The 20,283-nt window shown below is 44.6% G+C and overlaps 1 protein-coding gene across 4 annotated transcripts in view; it reads left to right on the forward strand.

Annotated features, from left to right (window-relative positions):
* The window catches only part of LOC309705094 (uncharacterized protein), a 35,739-nt gene that overhangs the window by 12,591 nt on the left and 2,865 nt on the right, over nucleotides 1-20,283 (forward strand). For 2 of the 4 annotated variants that reach the window (XM_082530662.1, XM_082530665.1), the window contains exons 7-45: nucleotides 222-249; nucleotides 1,373-1,472; nucleotides 1,667-1,693; nucleotides 1,999-2,025; nucleotides 2,163-2,255; nucleotides 2,344-2,407; nucleotides 2,487-2,585; nucleotides 3,595-3,738; nucleotides 4,062-4,157; nucleotides 4,244-4,362; nucleotides 4,449-4,601; nucleotides 5,685-5,858; nucleotides 6,694-6,867; nucleotides 7,511-7,625; nucleotides 7,712-7,905; nucleotides 9,015-9,136; nucleotides 10,024-10,093; nucleotides 10,201-10,361; nucleotides 10,829-10,937; nucleotides 11,058-11,189; nucleotides 11,273-11,479; nucleotides 11,734-11,871; nucleotides 11,964-12,087; nucleotides 12,479-12,650; nucleotides 13,080-13,292; nucleotides 13,747-13,891; nucleotides 14,050-14,256; nucleotides 15,144-15,248; nucleotides 15,332-15,484; nucleotides 15,601-15,849; nucleotides 16,045-16,257; nucleotides 16,347-16,559; nucleotides 17,000-17,161; nucleotides 17,360-17,488; nucleotides 17,831-17,919; nucleotides 18,270-18,393; nucleotides 18,503-18,711; nucleotides 18,803-18,911; nucleotides 18,996-19,168. In XM_082530662.1, coding sequence (XP_082386788.1) covers nucleotides 222-249; nucleotides 1,373-1,472; nucleotides 1,667-1,693; nucleotides 1,999-2,025; nucleotides 2,163-2,255; nucleotides 2,344-2,407; nucleotides 2,487-2,585; nucleotides 3,595-3,738; nucleotides 4,062-4,157; nucleotides 4,244-4,362; nucleotides 4,449-4,601; nucleotides 5,685-5,858; nucleotides 6,694-6,867; nucleotides 7,511-7,625; nucleotides 7,712-7,905; nucleotides 9,015-9,136; nucleotides 10,024-10,093; nucleotides 10,201-10,361; nucleotides 10,829-10,937; nucleotides 11,058-11,189; nucleotides 11,273-11,479; nucleotides 11,734-11,871; nucleotides 11,964-12,087; nucleotides 12,479-12,650; nucleotides 13,080-13,292; nucleotides 13,747-13,891; nucleotides 14,050-14,256; nucleotides 15,144-15,248; nucleotides 15,332-15,484; nucleotides 15,601-15,849; nucleotides 16,045-16,257; nucleotides 16,347-16,559; nucleotides 17,000-17,161; nucleotides 17,360-17,488; nucleotides 17,831-17,919; nucleotides 18,270-18,393; nucleotides 18,503-18,711; nucleotides 18,803-18,911; nucleotides 18,996-19,168 — 5,335 coding nt within the window. The remainder of the gene's footprint in view (nucleotides 1-221; nucleotides 250-1,372; nucleotides 1,473-1,666; nucleotides 1,694-1,998; nucleotides 2,026-2,162; nucleotides 2,256-2,343; nucleotides 2,408-2,486; nucleotides 2,586-3,594; nucleotides 3,739-4,061; nucleotides 4,158-4,243; nucleotides 4,363-4,448; nucleotides 4,602-5,684; nucleotides 5,859-6,693; nucleotides 6,868-7,510; nucleotides 7,626-7,711; nucleotides 7,906-9,014; nucleotides 9,137-10,023; nucleotides 10,094-10,200; nucleotides 10,362-10,828; nucleotides 10,938-11,057; nucleotides 11,190-11,272; nucleotides 11,480-11,733; nucleotides 11,872-11,963; nucleotides 12,088-12,478; nucleotides 12,651-13,079; nucleotides 13,293-13,746; nucleotides 13,892-14,049; nucleotides 14,257-15,143; nucleotides 15,249-15,331; nucleotides 15,485-15,600; nucleotides 15,850-16,044; nucleotides 16,258-16,346; nucleotides 16,560-16,999; nucleotides 17,162-17,359; nucleotides 17,489-17,830; nucleotides 17,920-18,269; nucleotides 18,394-18,502; nucleotides 18,712-18,802; nucleotides 18,912-18,995; nucleotides 19,169-20,283) is intronic. The other 2 variants (XM_082530663.1, XM_082530664.1) reach the window with 2 other exon arrangements.

The raw sequence follows: 20,283 nt of genomic DNA on the forward strand, positions 1-20,283 counted from the left end.
AGCTCCATACTTTCCACTGAGCTCCAGGATGGCCATACATGGAGCAGTGAGACGAGATTACAGTGACGGAGTCCTGCATCCACCTGCTATTTTTAGAGGATATGAGTGATGGAGGCTAATCTCCCAGTGAGCGAGATCTCTTTCGCTCTCGTGTCCAAGTGTTTGGAGTTTGACGAGTTCAGTGTCACATTATGTCTCTCTCTCTCTCTCTCTCTCCACAGACCGCGAGGATCAGTCTATTCTCTGCACGTGAGTCAAAACAGACAGCACTTGACCTTTTCACAGACACATACCACCAGTTTGTTACCCAAACCTTTAACTGGACCAGTTCACCTCATTTCCAGCTCCATCTATTTAGACCAGAGCAGCTTTGCATGACTCAGAGTTCAAAATAAGCTTAATTATTCTTACACTGGGCCTCAGTGATGCTGTCAGATCAGATATTCTGTCTGAAACAAGCTGTTTAAGCTTCTTATCTTTTCTCCTGATTGGCTGCCCCTCGCAAGCAAAGTTTAAACGGCAGGTGGGCGGGGCCTCTGTGCCAGAGATGGCGGTTTTAGGGATGTCATAAAGGTCCACTTTACACTAAGAAAAACAAATCAAACGACGATGCCCTGTTTAATATTCTCACTATTTTCTTGTTTACCGTTTTAATTTTGGGGGCCCATAAAACATTATCAGAATAGGAGTTTCAAAATGTCATTTATTTACACAAAGACAAAGAAAACAACAGGTATTTACATCTGAGAGGGTGGTTCTGGTCAAAAATGGGATCTTTTGCTGTAAAACAATGTAAAAACATAAAAATGGGGAGTCTAAGGAGCTTGGAAAGAAAAGCATCTGGATGTCTTTAGACATGCTCTGAGAGCACTCCCGTCGGGCTTAAAGTCTGTGACTCTCCACCAATCGCTCTTGGAACTGAAAAAGCTTCTTGGACGAAAGGTGAAACATCTTCAAGTAACCTAAAGACATCCAGATGCTTTTCTTTCCAAGCTCCTTAGACTACGATGACCTAGATATCTAAGAACCTTCACAGAACTTTTATTTTACGATCCCTGCTATTAATCGACTTAGTTTCATTTACTCCAAAACATGTGTCCACTTTGGTGCCTGCTTTTAAAAGAGAAGCACTTTTTTATTTTACATGTAAATAATAACACGACCGATGGGAATATTCATCATAAATCTTTTATAATCTTTAATTGATTATCGCTAGTGTTCAAATATTGTGTTACTTAATCCAAGTTTATCATTTTAAAAGAGCTGCAGCTGAAAACTCTCTTTAAAGAAGCGTTACAGCTGACTAGCAGGCTAATGCTAAAACTAGCAGCTGGGTGTTAGGAGGTTAATCAGTCTCTGCTGCGTCACCCAGAGGTGAGTCTGGAGCCGGGAAGACAGAAAACACCAAGAAGGTGATTCAGTACCTCGCCGTCATCGCCTCCTCGCACAAGGGCAAGAACCCCGTCAACCCTGTGAGTACCAGCGCCTCAAGCTTTCTGACTCTTAAAGAAAATAAAGCCCAAAGCAGCCAAATAATCAGACAAAAGCTAAAAGTTTTATAAGGTTTCAGGATCCAGACTGAAAGTTCAGACATTATGAAATCAGAATGAGCTTTAAGTTTGAAAAAACTGCTATAAAAAAGTGCAAACTCTGCTGTGTATGACAGGATTCAGTCGCTGGCGCCGTGGCCAAGGTGAGGACAGATTACTGCTGTTTGCTGCTGGGGGCGGGGCTTTTAATTCTTTATCTTTGATGATTTAAAAGAAAAATCAAAGAAAAGTCTCCATGATTCTCACGATCCTCCATAACTAACCTGAACGTTACATCTGCTCTTCGCTCCGCTGCATTTAATCCAGTCATGAACCATCTTTGGTTTGTTTAGTCAGGATTTATCAGTGCTTGACCTCTGACCCCTGCTGCTCCGCTGCTGCGTTTCAGGCCAATTTTGGGGAAAATGCAAATATTTTATGATTTCTAACCGGCGTGTTTCTCTTGCAGCAGCAGCAGGCGGGATCTTTGGCCTACGTGAGTATAAAATCTCATAAAGACTCGTTTTTACTTCAGTATCAATGTAACAGGAAAGCTTTGTGAGCCTTACATCATGACCTGTTCTGTTTAAAAGCAGAGATGTTTTTAGCTGTTTAACCTCATTTTTGCTGCAGGGGGAGCTGGAAAAGCAGCTGCTGCAGGCGAACCCGATCCTGGAGGCCTTTGGAAACGCCAAAACCATCAAGAACGACAACTCTTCGCGATTTGTAAGAACTTCATTCAGTCTGTCAACGCAGAGATGGAAAAATACCTGTGATATAAAGTTAAAGCTGCTGTCGTCCTCTCTGCTCGCAGGGAAAGTTCATCAAACTCAACTTTGATGTGACCGGCTACATCGTCGGGGCGAATATCGACACCTGTATCCTACTTTGAGTTAAATTTTTCCTTTTTTAATGTAAGCATTAAATAAGTGGGTCATTCTTCTTAATCCTGGTCAGACCTGCTGGAGAAGTCTCGCTGTATTCGACAGGCACACACCGAGAGAGCCTTTCACATCTTCTACTACATGGTGGCTGGAGCCAAAGACAAGATGAGAGGTGAGCAGCTCAAACCACAGGAAAAAATCCTTCATTTAAAGGGACAAGCTGACATTTTTAAACCATCCTGGGGTCAGATGGGAGCTGTCATAACATAGTAATAACTATAATTTATTGGTAAATATGAATTTTAAGCTCATGCTGCAAAACAGATGCTGCAGATCAGAGCCTGACTGAGAAAGTCATAACAGATGTTTTTGTTAAATTGCGAGTCATGTCTCAGTCAAATGAGACTGTGTATAAATGATGGCCACCGTGACATTATCCATCAGCTTTTGGTGTTTTGAAGGGTGAAGTTCGGTGCTGCTTTTGAGGAGCTACAAGCAGCAAGAGTGCAGAGTAGATCTACAGACTGTATGATTCAGATACTTGATCATCTCTGAAAGACTGTGAAAACATCCTATTACGTTTCAAGTTTACTATCCAACGACTGAGACAGAGTTTGCATGCAGATGAACATAAATGAATCTGTGTAGGTGGACAGTGTGTTCAAGTTAGCTGTTAGTCAAAAAGAAAGATGCCTTCATTCATTTCCTTCAGTCAATAATATCATCAGCAATCAAATGTTGTAGCTGGACCATCTTTGTCCACTCTGCAGTTTTTACCCATCGTAGCACGACGACAGGCAGATGTGATGTCACCGTTGTAACCATGTTTGGACTCTGTGTCTGCACAGTTGGCCATCAAAGCAGCCACACCCCAAACTTTAGGCCTCAGTAAAATCCAGATGGATCAGTTATTTAAAAATATATACTCCTGGAGATGTTATAAAAGAGGAAACTATCCATAGAGGCCAAAACTGTTTTTATATTAGGATGTAAACGTGTTTATTTCTGCTGTAAAGATGAACATTTTAACATGGAACAGCAGTTTTTGCTTCATTTTCAGCCCTATTGATGTCAGCGTAGATATGAAATTATGTGAATGATGCTGGAAACCAGCTGCTTCCTCTGTAGCGACTGCACGGATTACACTCAGTCAGCGTAACGTCTTCTCTCTCTGTTTGTAGAGGAGCTGCTGCTGGAGGACTTCAGCAGCTATCGTTTCCTGATAGAGGGTCACGTGGAGATCCCCGGGCAGGAGGACAACGAGATGTTTGATGAAACGCTGGAGGCCATGGACATCATGGGTTTCACTGAGGAGGAGCGATTAGGTACAGAGACCACGTAATGACAAGATTCCCAACGATTTATGCAAGACTTCCTATTCAAGCCTACAAAATAAAAGGACTGAAATTATACTTTAGGATATTTTTAAATGAGGAAAAGTTGGGGTTTGGGGGTATTTTTATAAGAAAGTAGACAGAAATCACCTCCAAATTTAATTCTGAGGTGTTGGGGCAACCCAGGTTCATGCTTCTGATGCCCCTTTTTAGTTAAAGAAGTACCCTACTTATCAAAGAATAAGTGGAACATAAGAAGTTATATTTGATCTGAATCAGTTTGATGCTCCTGCTCTTCCTTTTCCTGTCTGCAGGCATGTTGAAGGTGGTGTCCAGTGTGCTCCAGCTGGGTAACATCAAGTTTGAGAAGGAGAGGAACAACGAGCAGGCGACGATGCCCGACAACACCGGTAACTTTAAAACAAAAAAGCACCATCACCAGTTCTGTAAATGAGCATCTTCACCTGTCTGACCTCCTCTCTGCCTCGACTCACAGCTGCGCAGAAGGTGTGTCACCTGCAGGGCATCAATGTGACCGACTTCACCCGCGCCATCCTCACGCCCAGGATCAAAGTGGGCAGGGAGGTGGTGCAGAAGGCTCAGACCAAGCAGCAGGTACCCGAGAAGCAAACCAAACCTCGTTAATTAAACACAGAAGACGGCAGCCTTCAATCTCATGTCCTTTCGATCTCCCTTCCTAGGCTGATTTCGCCATCGAGGCTCTGGCTAAAGCCATGTACGAGCGTCTGTTTCGCTGGATCCTCGCCAGAGTCAACAAGACTCTGGACAAGAGTAAGAGGCAGTCGTCATCCTTCCTCGGCATCCTGGACATCGCCGGCTTTGAGATTTTTGAGGTAACTGATTCCTAAAAACTAACTTTTAGTGTGTGTCATAGGAATGACATGAAACATTTCACTGTTTCATGTCATTCCTATGAGTCAGTCGAACTAATCATTCAAGAAGAACAGCCAGGTTTGCAGTTGCGTAAAAGTGGACCGGCTCTTTATCCTGTTGAGGATATTTGAAGGTATGCATCCCTCGAGGTCCATTGCCGAGAGCACCTCAGGCCCTGTTGATACGTTTTTCGGAGTAATGTAAGCTGGAAGTCACTGTTTCATTTAGCTGGTTTTCAGTCAACTGAGAAGTGGTGGAAATGAGAATTAAGACCTCTGTCTGTGGGTCTTAGCCAGATAAGGGTGGAGAGCCCACTCCTGGTGGAGGACTAAGGAGAAACAATGAGATTTTTGTTCTGTGGAACGCCGGTCCAGCTCTCTATCTTCTCGAGGAAATTCAGTCGTGTTTTATAGACTTGGAGAAGTCCCGTGTCCCCTTCTATGGGTGTTTTAGTGTGTGCACAACCATAATGAGGCCCCACCCTGTCACGTGTCCTCTTCATAATGAAAGACGAAGAGAAGAGGGTTGGTTGGCCTCTGGTTCTTCTGGCTTCAAGCTCCAAGCAGCCTCCTTTGTAGTGGCCAAAATGAGATATAGCATTTCTATCGCTGGTTCTTAACTGGAAAATGGTGGATTGACCACACTGGTTGGGAATGAGCTTCAGAGTCTTGGGGTCTTTTTTCCCCAGTTACCTGGATCGTTGTGCAGACTCACTGGTCTGTTCTACAAAATCGAGGGCTGAGGGTGACAAGTTTTTCTGATAGAACTTTCTGGAGTCAACAGGGCGTTTGCAAAAAAAAAAAAAAGAATCATTGTGTCATCATCATCGTTCTCGAAAATCATCCTCCGTATTGAAAGAAGACAGTTGAGATGGTTCAGGCATCTGACATTATGCCGGTTTAGTTGGGACTGCCCCCAGAAGCACCTGAGGGAGTCTCTCCTTAGACTGAAGCACTTGTGACCTGGATAAGTTGGGAAAATGGATGTATGAAAGTTTAATTGTGTTTTTTGTCAGTTTTTAATCATGAATTTCGATCCCACAGGACAACTCATTCGAGCAGCTCTGCATCAACTACACCAACGAACGTTTGCAGCAGCTCTTCAACCACACCATGTTCATCCTGGAGCAGGAGGAGTATAAGAGGGAGGGCATCGAGTGGAACTTCATCGACTTCGGCCTCGACCTGCAGCCCTGCATCGAGCTCATCGAGAGGCCGGTCAGACAGCTACACACACAAGCAACTTAACATGTATAACAATAAAGTCTACGCCGGTGTTGCACAACTGATAAATGCAAAAGAAGAAAATATGGCATCTAAGTTAACGAAGGATTAATTGAAAGATAACTCAAAGTTTGCCTTTATTTTATGAACAGGACAAAAGCAATTTGATGAATTAAGATAACATTCATGGTCTTTAACAAATGAAGAGTGAGCAAAGAGATCTTTCTGTAAGATTGTTAACAGATCAATTTCAAGAAGGTTTAAATTTAACAAGATTATCTAATTAAGATTATTCTGGACAGATAAAACAAAATGATAAGAGAAGATTTGGACCAAGAAAGTATGTGTTTTAAATGCCCTTAAAATATTTTTCCATCATGTTATTCCCAAACATCCAACAATAACCCATATGGAAAAGATATATATAAATCTTATAAAGTTTGTATCTGTCTTGTGTGAAACTTGTATGAAAAGCATATAAGTGTGAAAACAGATATAAGATCCCTTGAAAAATTATATAATGAAACTTGTATGTTTTGGATACTTACTAAAACAATATATGAAAGTAATGAGAAAGTGGCCACTTTCACGAGTAATCACATATAAGTTTTTACTATTTCTTTTCCATATGGGGATAATTTTAGGTTAATTTTTCGAGGTCTTTGAGGAAGGGACTGCGTTCTCTTTGCTCCTATCAGGACTGCTATAAAGGATGTTTGCCTGTATAGGAATGACTTTTAAACATCCCTGTACTCGACACTGATCAAAAAGTAACTGTTTGTAAAAATGTTCTCCTAAACTGAGCCGTGGATCCGACACTCCCTTCCAGAACAACCCTCCGGGTATCCTGGCCCTGCTGGACGAGGAGTGCTGGTTCCCCAAAGCCACTGATATTTCTTTCGTGGACAAGCTGCTGAACACCCACACTGGTCACGTTAAATTCTCCAAACCCAAACAGCACAAAGACAAACTGATGTTCACTGTCCTGCACTACGCTGGAAAGGTGAGGACAGCTTCCCGAGACGGACAGTCATCTATAAAACTTTGCATTTGTGAAAAATATTTAAACACTTAAGAAAAAATGACTCACAGTGAAACAGAGGGTCTGTTTGGTTCTGTTGCTCTTGATTGATGTGATTTTAATTTCTCTCATGCAATTTTTCTGAAAACAACAACCAATTCAATGGTCTAGATCAGCGGTCCCCAACCCCCGGGCCTCGGACCAGTACTGGTCCGTGAGTCGTTTGGTACCGGGCCGCGAGAGTTGAGGCTCAGGTGTGAAATGTCTGGTTTTCAGGGTTTTTATCGGTTTTCAGCGTTATTTTGTTATCGTTTTTATCGTTTACTCTGTTTTCCTTGGTCTTTTCACATGTGTTATGAATAAATTTTCTTTTTTTCGGTACGGTACTAGTTTTATTTTGTTGTATTTATCCGCGACACCTTAAAGGCCGGTCCATGAAAATATTGTCGGGCATAAACCGGTCCGTGGCGCAAAAAAGGTTGGGGACCGCTGGTCTAGATCCAGGGAAGTACTGTGTATATTTGTGAGATGTATGATAAATGCTGAGTGGAAACCAATGGACTCTATGATTTTGGGCACGGTGATTTAAATATTTTGAGATTTCTTTTAAAAATTGTGACTCCAGGTTGACTATAATGCCGCCAACTGGTTGACAAAGAACATGGACCCTCTGAATGACAACGTAACAGCTCTGCTCAACAACTCCTCCAGTGCCTTCATTCAGGATCTGTGGAAAGACGGTGAGTCGTCATCACAGTAGAGCAATAACATAAAGCAGGGCATTAAAAGTCGTCATAAATCTTTCCTGTTTTATTCTCCATGTCAGTGGATCGAGTTGTAGGTCTGGAGACCATGACCAAGATGTCTGAGAGCTCAGCGCCCAGTTCCACCAAATCCAAGAAGGGCATGTTTCGCACTGTGGGTCAGCTGTACAAAGAGTCTTTGGGCAAACTGATGACCACGTTACACAACACCCAGCCCAACTTCGTCCGCTGCATCATTCCAAACCACGAGAAGCGGGTAGGTTATTATAGCTGACTCTAGGGCTGCCACGATTAGTCGACTAGTCACGATTACGTCGACTATCAAAATCGTCGACGACGAATTTAATAATCGACGCGTCGTTTGAAGCTTTGTAAGATCCCAAAGACGCAGGAATAAGTAGTAGGATTTAAGAGTGTAAAAACGGACTGAAACAGAAGATGGCAGCACTGCATGTACAAGGATGCCAGCTGCCGTTAAACCCCGAAGAAGAAGAAGCTGTATCCCAGAATTCATAGCGCAGCCCAGCTCAGTTTCCAACAATGGCGGCAGCTAGTTAGTTTTAATATTACTCTTATTATTCTTTCTGGGTCACAAAATAAACGTTTAACATATTTTCAGGCGAGAATGTAGCTGTGTAAACCTCAAATATCTGCTCAGTTTATCAAGACACCGCATATTTTCAAAAGCGCTCCGACGTTTTCGGAGACGTCTGTTACCCACTAGCTCGATAGCTAGCCGGGGGCTAGGTCACTAGAGCCGTGAGAACACCGGACTCCCGGCAGATCGTTTTCAAACCCACCACCGTCTTTCGCTACTCAGGTTAAACATGATATATGAGTCACTTAGATAACTTGAAATGTTATTGTTTGGCTTTTTTCAGTATTTTATTTGTTCCTGAGTAAATCGGTTTGGCTGAGATTAAAGTTATAGTTTTTACACAGCTGAATAAACGTCAAGCAGACAGCTGATTATCAGAAGTGTGAGATGCTCGAGAATTTACTCCGGTGTCCTGTTATATTTTAGATAGCAAGGAGTTTATTAAACTTCACCAAAACAATCTGCAAACTTCATTAAAATTTAATAAACTATCATCTTGTCTTTATTTTTAGTTAGCACAGACCTTAAACACTTAAAGCTGTAAGCTAATGATAGTTATATAAGAGCAGATGCTGCTGGTGCAATAAGCTGTACGTTTTACGTCCAATGGATGATGATCTGATTAGTCGACTAATCGCAAAAATAATCGGTGACTAGTCAACTATCAAAATAATCGTTTGTGGCAGCCCTAGCTGACTCTAACCCCGAGATAAAAGACAGAGTCTGTTAATTCATTGAGGAGTTGTTGGCTTTTTGCTGTGGTGCAGGCTGGAAAGATGGATTCCAACCTGGTGCTGGAGCAGCTGAGGTGTAACGGAGTGTTGGAGGGGATTCGAATCTGCAGGCAGGGATTTCCAAACCGGATTGTGTTCCAGGAGTTCAGGCAGAGGTGAGGGAGATGTCTGAGATCATTTATACTGATAACAGTATCATAGTTCCTTTATAATAATACTAAGTTTGAATGCTAACGACTTTAAAGATTTTTGCTTCCACTGTATGCAGATGATGTTCAATTCTGTATCTCACTTGAGACTAAAACATTGTTTCTTCAGAATGTTTTTATTTCTGTAAAAGTTTGATGGGAGATGCTACCAACTGTGAGCCTTAAGTGTCATGTAAATGCTTTTGTTTAAAAATACTTGTCAGCTGTGGAATATTATTAGCTGCTGTGTAAAGTTGGCATGTCAAAAGAATTCCTGCATAAAAAAGTTACTCATGCAGCTGCAGTGAGAGCCCACAGCAGACACACATCTCACAAACCCACAGCTACCTGCATGTACCTATGGCTATTACTAAATATTCAAATAAGTCCATGGACACCTGCCCACAGTCTGAGGCCCTGTGATCAGGTTTCGTTGGTTGTTCCTCACTCTGGACTGAAGGCAGATGCTTCTTCCTCTTTTAGAAAAGTTCCTTCAGATCAAAAATTGGATGAGTTTAAAACACAAGAGTTTTTTCTATTTCTTTATCTTATTTTGTTTTTCTTCATTGCTAGCTTATTGCTATATTTTGCAGTTACGTGAAGGTGATCTGCATCTAAACTAAATTTTAATGGGCTTGCCCCTTACCCACGAGAAAGGAAATGAATAAGCTTGGTACGGGAATAAAGTGTCAAGCAGATTGTGTTTGAGATTAGAGTGAATTGGGACCTCATATCTTCCAATTTAGAATATTCTTTGACCGCTTTGCAATTATACTTCGATCGATAACCCATTTAAGGAACGAGTACTTCATGTAGTAGTAGGTTTGGTCTCACCGGTAATGTGCTGTTTGCAGGTACGAGATCCTGGCTGCCAATGCCATCCCTAAAGGCTTCATGGATGGAAAACAGGCCTGCAGTTTAATGGTGAGCTCGATGGAGTAAAACGTTTAATGCTTACAAATTTATGCTATTTGAATATTAATTTACTGTGAAAAGGAAGAAGCAGGGTTCATTCCTCTGCTCGTCTCCAGGTAAAGCACCTGGATCTGGACCCTAACTTGTATCGCATCGGTCAAAGCAAAATGTTCTTCAGGACAGGAGTTTTGGCTCAGCTGGAAGAGGAGCGAGACCTCAAACTGACTGTCGTCATCATCGCCTTCCAGGCGCAAGCAAGAGGCTTCCTGGGCCGCAAGTAGGTGGAGCATTAAGACCCAGAAGTCATTTCCTCTACTTTTCGGGGCCCATGATAGACGCAGTCATCAGGAAATAACAGAGAAGTCCTGTTGGAAGCTTCAAGTTTGATGTTTTGCCACAATCTTTGTTTGGTTTAAACAACAGAAGGCTCCGTGCCCTAAAGCATGACCAGTTTTATTATTTGACTCTAAATGGGACCAGAATTTTTTTAAGAAACCTTATGTCATATTAAAGAAGACTCTAAACTAGTGATTAAGATCATAAACTCATCAGGAAAATGTTTTTCAAAGTCATAAATCCAGTGAGCAGTAGGGTCATTATCCCATAGACTTTGAAAGGCAGTGCCCCCTGCTGGCCATTAGAAAGAATACGTGTGTAGGCTGCTTCCACGTTGTCTTCTGTTATGCATCATTTCTTTACAGTCTGTGATCTCTGCAGGTCTGATTCTTCTTCATGTGTTTTCAGGGCTTTCAGCAAACGTCAGCAGCAGCTCACCGCCATGAAGGTCATCCAGAGGAACTGCGCCTGCTACCTCAAGCTCAAGAACTGGCAGTGGTGGAGGCTTTTCACTAAGGTGATTCAAACAGTTCACACCACCATCCAACCAGAGGACATATTTGTTCTTAAATGTCTCTCAAATACATTTTTATTTAGGTCAGATGAACAAACTTTGCTTCATCTGTCTGTGGTTCAGGTCAAGCCGCTGCTGCAGGTGACCAGACAAGAGGAGGAGATGGGTCAGAAAGAGGAGGAGCTGAAGGCTGCCAAAGAGGTGGCGGCCAAAACTGAGGCTGAACTGAAGGACATTACCCAGAAGCACACCCAGGTGACACAAACTCAGGTTTTTATCTGGGTTTTATCTGAGCGTTAAGTCATTTTGAGTAAATGTTCTCGCTGTGGTGTTTATAGCTGATGGAGGAGCGGGCGCAGCTGGAGTTGAAGCTTCAGGCGGAGACGGAGCTGTGCGCTGAGGCAGAGGAGATAAGGGTGCGACTGGAGGCCAAGAAGCAGGAGCTGGAGGAGGTGCTGCACGAGATGGAGGCCCGGCTGGAGGAAGAGGAGGACCGCAGTAACGCCCTGCAGCAGGAGAAGAAGGAGATGGAGCAGCAGCTACAGGTTTGTCTCGTTATCATTACAAAAACAAGACATGCAACGCTTTTTGTATCGCCAATGTAAGGCACAGACACGTATGGTTAGTTTATCTTGTTGTTAATTAAAATACTATCTTTCAAGTCCAGCAAATAAGAAGAGATTACAGGTATAAACTTACTCAATGATGGATAATAACTCTGGTCTTACACTGAAAGCTTGTCCTCCTACTGCATCCTTATATTTTCTGTCCGTTAACTTTGCGTCGTCTTTTCCTGCAGCTGATGGAGGCCCACATAGCACAGGAAGAAGACGCCAAGCAGACGCTGCAGCTGGAGAAAGCGGCTGTGGAGGGAAAGGTGAAGAAGCTGGAGGAGGACATTCTGCTGATGGAGGACCAGAACAACAAGCTGCAGAAGGTATGAAGAGGCAGCTTCACGCTCTGCTCTAAGAGAGCGCTTCATTCAGCGTGAACGCTGCACTGCACGCGCTCACATGCATCTGTTTTTAGGAGCGAAAGCTGCTGGAGGAGAGGATGGCTGACATGAGCTCCAACCTGGCCGAGGAGGAGGAGAAGTCTAAGAATCTAACCAAACTCAAGGCCAAGCACGAGTCCATGATCTCTGACCTCGAAGGTCAGTCAGCACTTTGTCTTTGTTTGTTTGGCTCATGAGCTGAATACAAATCTGTGGTGCATGTTCAGTTTACAGCACGGTGCAGACGTTGCAGCAATCACATGTTGGACCGAGGAAATGTTTAAAGCTTTAAACCTGGGGGAAGATTTCAGCTGTTACAGTAAATTTCAACTCACAGTGTGAAGTTGGAGTTAAAGGAGTTATTTCAGGAGTGATAACTGACCTTGCAGTCAGTACAGAGAGCAAATGTCTCTTTATTGTATTATATCATATTTCATCTCAAGATTAAAATAATATGACAACCCGAATATCAACTATTTCATTCTGCTGCTTTAGTATGGAGTAACTCGTGTCTGTAACATCTAAAGAAATTTGGTTTTTTTGTGTCCAGTGCGTCTGAAGAAGGAAGAGAAGAGTCGCCAAGATGTGGAAAAGGCAAAGAGGAAGGTGGAGGCGGAGCTTGCTGAACTGCACGAGCAGCACGCCGACCTGCAGGCGCAGTTAGCTGAGCTGCGGGCCCAGCTTGCTGCCAAGGAGGAGGAGCTGCAGGCCACACAGGAGCGGTGAGGACTAACATGAACAGACGATGCATTATGAATGCTGAAGATGTCCTGACAGGTCGAAGCTTGAAGCGAGGCCATCAAACATGGCTTGATATGATCCAGGAGGGAACCAGTGCATCCAGTTTTGAACTTTATGAATGTAGCTGTTTAGAGAACTTAATCGTACCAGGTCAGATGATCTAAAGGGGAAGGGTTTGTGTTTTATTAGCATAAACTTGAAAAGAGACATCATGAATTATGTGGCTAAGCACATATAAAGGAAATCAAATGGGTCTCAAAAATGATCCCTGTGGGACACCATACCCAAGAGATGCAGATACAGAGTTGTTTAAATTCTCTCCTAATTGAACAGTGTGAATGAAACCATAGAAAAACTGTAACATTTCTCCAACCTTCATGATTTCCTTTCCAACAAATTTGTGTCCACAGCCTGGAGGAGGAGAGCAGTCAGCGTGGGGCGGCGGTGAAACGCATTCGGGAGTTGGAGGCTTTGCTCTCAGAGCTGCAGGAGGACTTAGAGGCTGAAAGGGCGGCGAGAGGGAAGGCTGAGGCAGCACGACGGGACCTCGGGGAGGAGCTTAATGCTCTACGTACCGAGCTGGAGGACAGTCTGGACACGACTGCTGCCCAGCAGGAATTACGGTCCGTGTCGTCCATATACATCCTCGAAATGAACCACATAATTTGATAAGAAAGCTCATTTTTCCGTTATTCATATTCTGTAGGACAAAATTAATGAATCACAAATTGAATGTTTTTCATTTAATTTTACTTTTAGCATGAGACTAGCCCTAATCTGTGTCTGGGAAAATATATATACAGCAATTCTTCATCCCTGGAATTAGATAATCCAAAGAAAGATACCCAAAAGATGAGAAAAGAAATTGGTCCGGCGTTTAAAAAAATGCTTAAATCTTTTCCAGTTACATAAGAATGAGCTTCAGGTATCGGTTAAACATCCATAACAGTTAATGCGACACAAATCTGAAACGTTGCAGTAAATAAGAGTATCATCTGCATAGAAGAGCAGCTTTTAAGTTGTTTTAATCAGGCCTCTGCACCATCTTACCGGATGTTTTGTGTTTATGGTTGGCAGGGCGAAACGTGAGCAGGAAGTGGCCATGTTGAAGAGAGCCATGGAGGAAGAGGGGCGGAGCCATGAGGCCCAAATCCAGGAACTGAGACAGAAACACAGTCAGGCTGTGGAGGAGCTGAATGAGCACCTGGAGCAGGCCAAGCGGGTCAGTTCACCAAAGTCAGACACTTTCATTCATACGAGGTGCAGATATACTTTTGTTTAATATTAGGTACATGGATATTGCTACTGGCACGTCCTTATAAGAACAGTGAGACAGAGGTGGATATTTTCACTCATTCAGCATCTGTTCCTTCTGTCCAGGTAAGAGCTGGTCTTGAGAAAGCCAAGCAAGGTCTGGAGAAGGAGTCAGCAGACCTGAGTGCTGACCTGCGTTCCCTCACCAGCGCCAAACAGGACGTTGAGCACAAAAAGAAGAAGTTGGAGGGTCAGCTGAATGATCTAAATTCTCGCTTCAATGAGAGCGAGCGGCAGAAGAACGAGCTGTCGGAGCGAGTCTCAAAGATGACGGTGAGCCATACAAACAATGACAGAAGTGAGTCAGATAGGAAGATATCAGTCGGCTATTTATAATTACAAGTTGGCTTTTTTCTACTCTTTTCCATCTTCATGTTTTAATTCTGAGATTTCTCCAAATTAGCTTTGAATGCCTGAGAGTACAAGTTCTCGAGTCTGTCCTCTGAAACAAGCTCGTCATCTTCCTTTATAGGCCACTGTCCTCTGATTAGCTACCAGATTTCTTTACTTACACAAACGCAGTCAATAAATGGGAAGCTCCGCCTCCTATGAGGAGTGACTGTGGGTGTTTCTTATGACCATATAAGGAAATCAGTGACAAACTGAAATAAAAGTGCCTGAAACATAATTCAAATATTGACCTAAATCATAATAGTTCCTCTTTAAATGTGATTAAGTAACTAATTGGAAATGTTTTAGATCCTAATTACAGATAAATGAGAAACTAGTACATCTAAAATGCACAAAACAGATATTGATTTATAAACTGGTTATTAAAGCAAAGATAAAGCATTGTAAACAAACATATTTAGAAGTCAAAGAATATTTTGAGGTAAAAATAAATTATAATCTGAGTTACCACCATGTCTCTGGGTTTAAAGGATAAAGGCTCATCAGGAGCACAGTATGTGAACAGAGTCTTAAATATCCAGGCTGTGTTTGTGTTAGCTGGTTCAACAAGACCTAAACTCCAATCAGAGATAAAGAGGTTGGCAGCAGTAGCTGTAAGCTTTCTCAGTTAACTTTAAACTTTCTGCTTCTTCTACTTAAAGAGAACAAATGGATCTTCATGAAAAGTCACACTCAGATTTAAAGAGACACGTATCTGCACTTGACTTTAGCCTTTGTGTTTACAGTTCTCGTCTCTTCTTCTCTGTTAGTTGGAGCTGGACAGCGTGACGGGTCTGCTGAACGAGGCCGAGGGAAAGAACATCAAGCTGGGTAAAGACGTCTCCAGCCTGTCCTCTCAGCTGCACGACACACAGGTGAGGAGCACCCTGACTGCTAAATGCTGTGATGCATGAAGCCAGGTTTCTAAACAGCGTCCTCCTCCCCCCAACTCTTTCAGGAGCTGCTGTCAGAGGAGACGCGTCAGAAGCTGAATCTGTCTGGGCGTCTGCGTCAGATGGAGGACGACAGGAACAGCCTCATGGAGCAGCTGGAGGAGGAGACTGAGGTCAAACGGGCCGTGGAGAGGCAGGTGTCCAGCCTCAACATGCAGGTCAGCTCTGCTCCGGGTCTCCGAAGCAATCGTTTCAAAGGCCGACTGGGATTTTTCCTAATGCTTAAGCTCATCCTCTCTCACACTGAAGTTCTCATTCTTCTGACTTTTCTCAGCTGTCCGACTACAAGAAGAAGCTGGACGAGATGTCGGGGACGGTGGAGCTGCTGGAGGAAGGGAAGAAGCGTCTGCAGCGTGAGCTGGAGGCGACCAACACAGAGTACGAGGAGAAGGCCTCCGCTTACGACAAGCTGGAGAAGAGCCGGAGCCGGCTGCAGCAGGAGCTGGAGGACGTCCTCATGGACCTGGACAGCCAGCGGCAGCTCGTCTCCAACCTGGAGAAGAAGCAGAAGAAGTTCGATCAGGTCTGGCAGCTCCAGAATGACTGCTTCAGTTACCTACCCACTGATCAGTTTTTCAGATTTTCCAGTTTTGTTTCCACACGTATTAAAGACGGGAGAGTTTGTCCCAGGAACCAGATGTTCCACAAAAGCTTCTCTCAGTGCTTTTTTTTGAGCCTGCAATGATCTGTGATCTCTAATGTCCTCCATGTCCATCAGATGCTGGCCGAGGAGCGCACTGTGTCCTGTAAGTATGCGGAGGAGCGGGATCGAGCGGAGGCAGAGGTGCGGGACAAGGAGACAAAGGTGCTGGCTCTTACCCGAGGGCTGGAAGAAAGCCACGAGGCTCTGGAGGAGGCGGAGAAGACGGTGAAGGCGCTCCGAGCCGAGATGGAAGATCTCATCAGCTCCAAGGACGACGTGGGAAAGAATGTAAAACACTGAACCTGGACACGAGCAACTCCTACTATCCGTGGTCAGTATTTCCGATGAAGGTGGATGTGTTTCTGGTTATATTTCAGGTGCATGACCTGGAGAAGGCGAAGCGCGGCCTGGAGGCCATCGTGGAGGAGATGAGGACGCAGATGGAGGAGCTGGAGGACGAGCTGCAGGTGGCCGAGGATGCCAAGCTGCGTCTGGAGGTCAACAGTCAGGCTCTGAAAGCTCAGCACGAGAGGGAGCTGCAGGCCCGCGACGAGCTGGGAGAGGAGAAGAGGAAGCAGCTCCTGAAACAGGTCGGGAAACCTCGCCACCGCTGGTTTTTACTTCATCTCATTTTGTAAACACTCGCACCTCGTCACAGTTTTAGAATTTATCATCATAATTTAGGTCCTTTAAGAGTTGAGAAGGAGAAGAAGTTTGAATTCTCTGAACTGGCTTCCTCCTTAAACTTGATGATGTTTCTCCACTTTGAGGTCTTCCTGCTTTTTGGTTTAGTGGTGCAGACTTCTCTCTCCCGAATACTGTGAGGTTTATCTGTTTCCTTATCTGGAGAAATAGACCTGGTGGGATGGAGACTGCAGGTAGTGGTTTAGAAAGATTCTGATTTGCTATCATTGATGTAACAGTAAGAACAAAACTGGCCAGTGCACTTACTGAGAACATTTCTAAGCACATGTTAGGAAAAAAGCGCAAGTTTTCAGACAGCTAATGTTTTCCTCTTGGCGTCCGTCAGGTCCGAGAGCTGGAGTCAGAGCTGGAGGAGGAGAAGAAGCAGCGAAGTCAGGCTTCAGCCGGGAAGAAGAAGCTGGAGGGGGAGCTGAAGGACGCGGAGGATCAGCTGGAGGCCAGCAGCAGGGGGCGTGACGAGGCGCTCAAACAGCTCCGCAAAATCCAGGTCAGCAAACTCTTTTATTGACTTCTTATTTCTCTGAACTCGTCGTTTCTGAAGCTGAGTTGTCCTAACAAAGTCCTAAACATAACCACGTTTGATGTATTTTCACATTTTGCCTGAGCAGGTTTGGGTAACTATAAGAGCTGAAGTATTTAGAAACCAGTTCAAAACCCCACATGAGCCTCCTTGCTCTCCTCACAGGGCCAGATGAAAGATCTCCAGAGGGAGCTGGAGGACTCCCGTGCAGCCCAGAAGGAGGTCCTTGCCTCAGCCAGAGAGTCTGAGCGCAGGTCCAAGGCCATGGAGGCCGACATCATGCATCTGAATGAGGTAAGGCCGTAGGAGCTGCCTGCTCTAAACGTTGAATTTTTAGTCTTTAGTTTGTATGAAATCACAGAGAGGTGGATCGACCCAATGTGGCCACCTGAGGAGGGGCGGTCAGAAGAAATGTGGTTTAAAGGGCGTGCCTGGAGAGCTAAAGCTGATTTTATACAGCGAGTTCAATCAGTCAGACGCAGATACTCATTATCGTTATGCGATTAATCCACAGAATCAGTTTCTTCCAAGTGTTTTTTAGCACTTTTTGGAACGATAAAGGTTTCAGGCTTCACCAGCATTGCACAGGTTGTCCTCTGGAAATCGTTTCTTACACTGCTGTCTCCATCTGTCCAGGCGTTGGCAGTTGCCGAGAGAGCTCGTAAGCAGGCGGAGACGGAGAGAGACGAGCTGTCCGAGGAACTGGCCAGTAACTCATCTGGAAAGTAGGTGTCTTACATTATTGATGCATTTAAAATGAGGAGCATGAGTCTCATCAAGCTTCAACTTCACTTCCTGGAATTTTAGTCTTTACTTTGGGAGGGGAAAACCCAAGAGATCAATAAATTCACTGGAATTTGTCATCTAGGGATCATTAACATCCACTAAAGGTCGTCCCAGCTGGCTGTCACTGAGATTTTAAGGTTAAATGAAAACATTTCTGAATGTAAATGAATTAATCAGGAATCGGCAAGAACACTGATCATGTTTTCAGATTTAGTTAAATATCTGAGTCATTTATATCTCTAGTCTTCTGATGGCGAAATCTAACTCTGACTTGAATGTCCTCGCTCAGGTCACTGCTTTCCGATGAAAAACGTCGTCTGGAGACTAAGATCAGCCAGTTGGAGGAGGAGCTGGAGGAGGAGCAGGCCAACATGGAGGGCCTCAACGACCGGCTGAGGAAGAGCCAGCAGCTGGTAGGTTCATGATCGTCTCTAATCTCATTTCATTACAGCAGGCCTGACCAGTGAAGCTGATGCTCAAGTTCAGTTCCTCTAACAGCCACTGAAACTGATTTTCCTACAGGTGGATCAGCTCGGAGCAGAGCTGGCCACGGAGAGGTCTTCTGCTCAGAGCAGGGAGGGATCCAGGCAGCAGCTGGAGAGGCAGAACCGAGAGCTGAAGGCCAAGCTGCAGGAGCTGGAGGACCAGGGCCGCTCCAAACTCAAGTCCTCCATCACTGCTCTGGAGGCCAAACTCCGAGAGGCCGAGGAGCAGCTGGAGGTGGAGAGCAGGTGAGGGCGCACGGTGGGACGAGGAGTGTTGATCCCAACTCAACGTGTGCCGAGCACTGAGGAGATGACTTTGTGCCACTTTGTTGTGCAGAGAGCGGCAGGCCAACGCTAAGAATCTGCGCCAGAAAGAGAAGAAACTGAAAGATTTAACGATCCAGATGGAGGACGAGAGGAAGCAGGCGCAGCAGTACAAAGATCAGGTGACGCAAGATCAAAGGATGAATGACAGTTCAGAGTTTTGGTCATTTACAAACTGTAAATAAAACCATGTCTGCCCCCTGCAGGTGGAGAAGAGCAACGTGCGGGTGAAGCAGCTGAAGCATCAGCTGGAGGAAGCGGAGGAGGAGGCGCAGCGCGTGGTGGCAGCCCGCAGGAAGCTGCAGAGGGAGCTGGAAGAGGCGGCAGAGTCCAACGACGCCCTGAACAGAGAGGTTGCTTCGCTCAGGAGCAAACTCAGGTAACGAAGGTCTCGAGCACAGAGACGTTCGATAAATACGTCACACCCACCGCGAAGCAAAACTAGAACAATGTGAGCAAAGGTCACCTCAGCGCCTCTTCTGCTCTGGAGTTTGAAACAAGACAAATGACAATTGTTTCCTCTCGTATCTGCTGTTCCACAGTGGGCGGGCATAATAAGCATTGCTGCATTTTCTTATGGTGCGATGAGTACACACCAATCAGGCGTGACATCATAAACACCTGTTTGATATTGCGTTGGTCGCCTTTTCCTGCCAGAACAGCCCTGAGGCTGTGCTGTGGTAGCTGCACCATCAACACAGTCCTGTAAGCTCTGAGGCGGGGCCTTCATGGAGCAGACGTCTTTGTCCAGCACATCCCACAAACCCTCGATTGGATTGAGATCTGGGGAATTCGATGGCCAGGTCAACACCTCAAACCATTCCTGAACCATTTCTGCAGCTTTAGCCTGCTGAGAGAGACCACAGCCCTCAGGGAGTATCGCCTCCATGAAAGGCTGTACATGGTCTGCAACGATGCTTTAGTAGGTGTAACATCCACGCGGATGGTAGGGCTCCATGTTCTGGTCTGCAGCTCTGCAAAAAGGACAAAATGTTCACCTGCTCTCTGATATATCCCGCCCACTAACAGCTGGCGCCATGAAGAGAATCAGTGTTACTCCTCTCACCTGTGTGTGGTCATAACCTTGTGCCTGATCAGTGTATGAACAGCAATCCCTCAGTTACTGTTTTGTCCTCTCTTGAATCTGAATGTCGTCACAGAGAGAGGATCTCGCTAATATGGTCACACGGCACAGAAGCCCCGCCCACCTTCTGTTTAAACCTCATCTTTAAGATAGACAGCCAATCAGAAGAAAGGTGGAGGAGAGTTCGTAACAGACAAATTTGGACGCATTAGCTACTCTAGCAGAAAAACTACCTGTCGAGGTGTAGTCATTAAAATCTTCCTGCTTAGGTGGAGATGCCAAAAGTTACTTGACCAAATTAAATGCTGGAAACTAGTTGGTTATATTTGGTAAGTTAATAACTCTGCTTTAAAACACTGATGGAGTCACCACAGCAGGTACGCCAACTAGTTTTTTCACTGGATGCCCCA

This window comes from Aulonocara stuartgranti, assembly GCF_965226115.1.
Source record: "Aulonocara stuartgranti genome assembly, chromosome: 4".
NCBI classification, from domain to species: Eukaryota; Metazoa; Chordata; class Actinopteri; order Cichliformes; family Cichlidae; genus Aulonocara; species Aulonocara stuartgranti.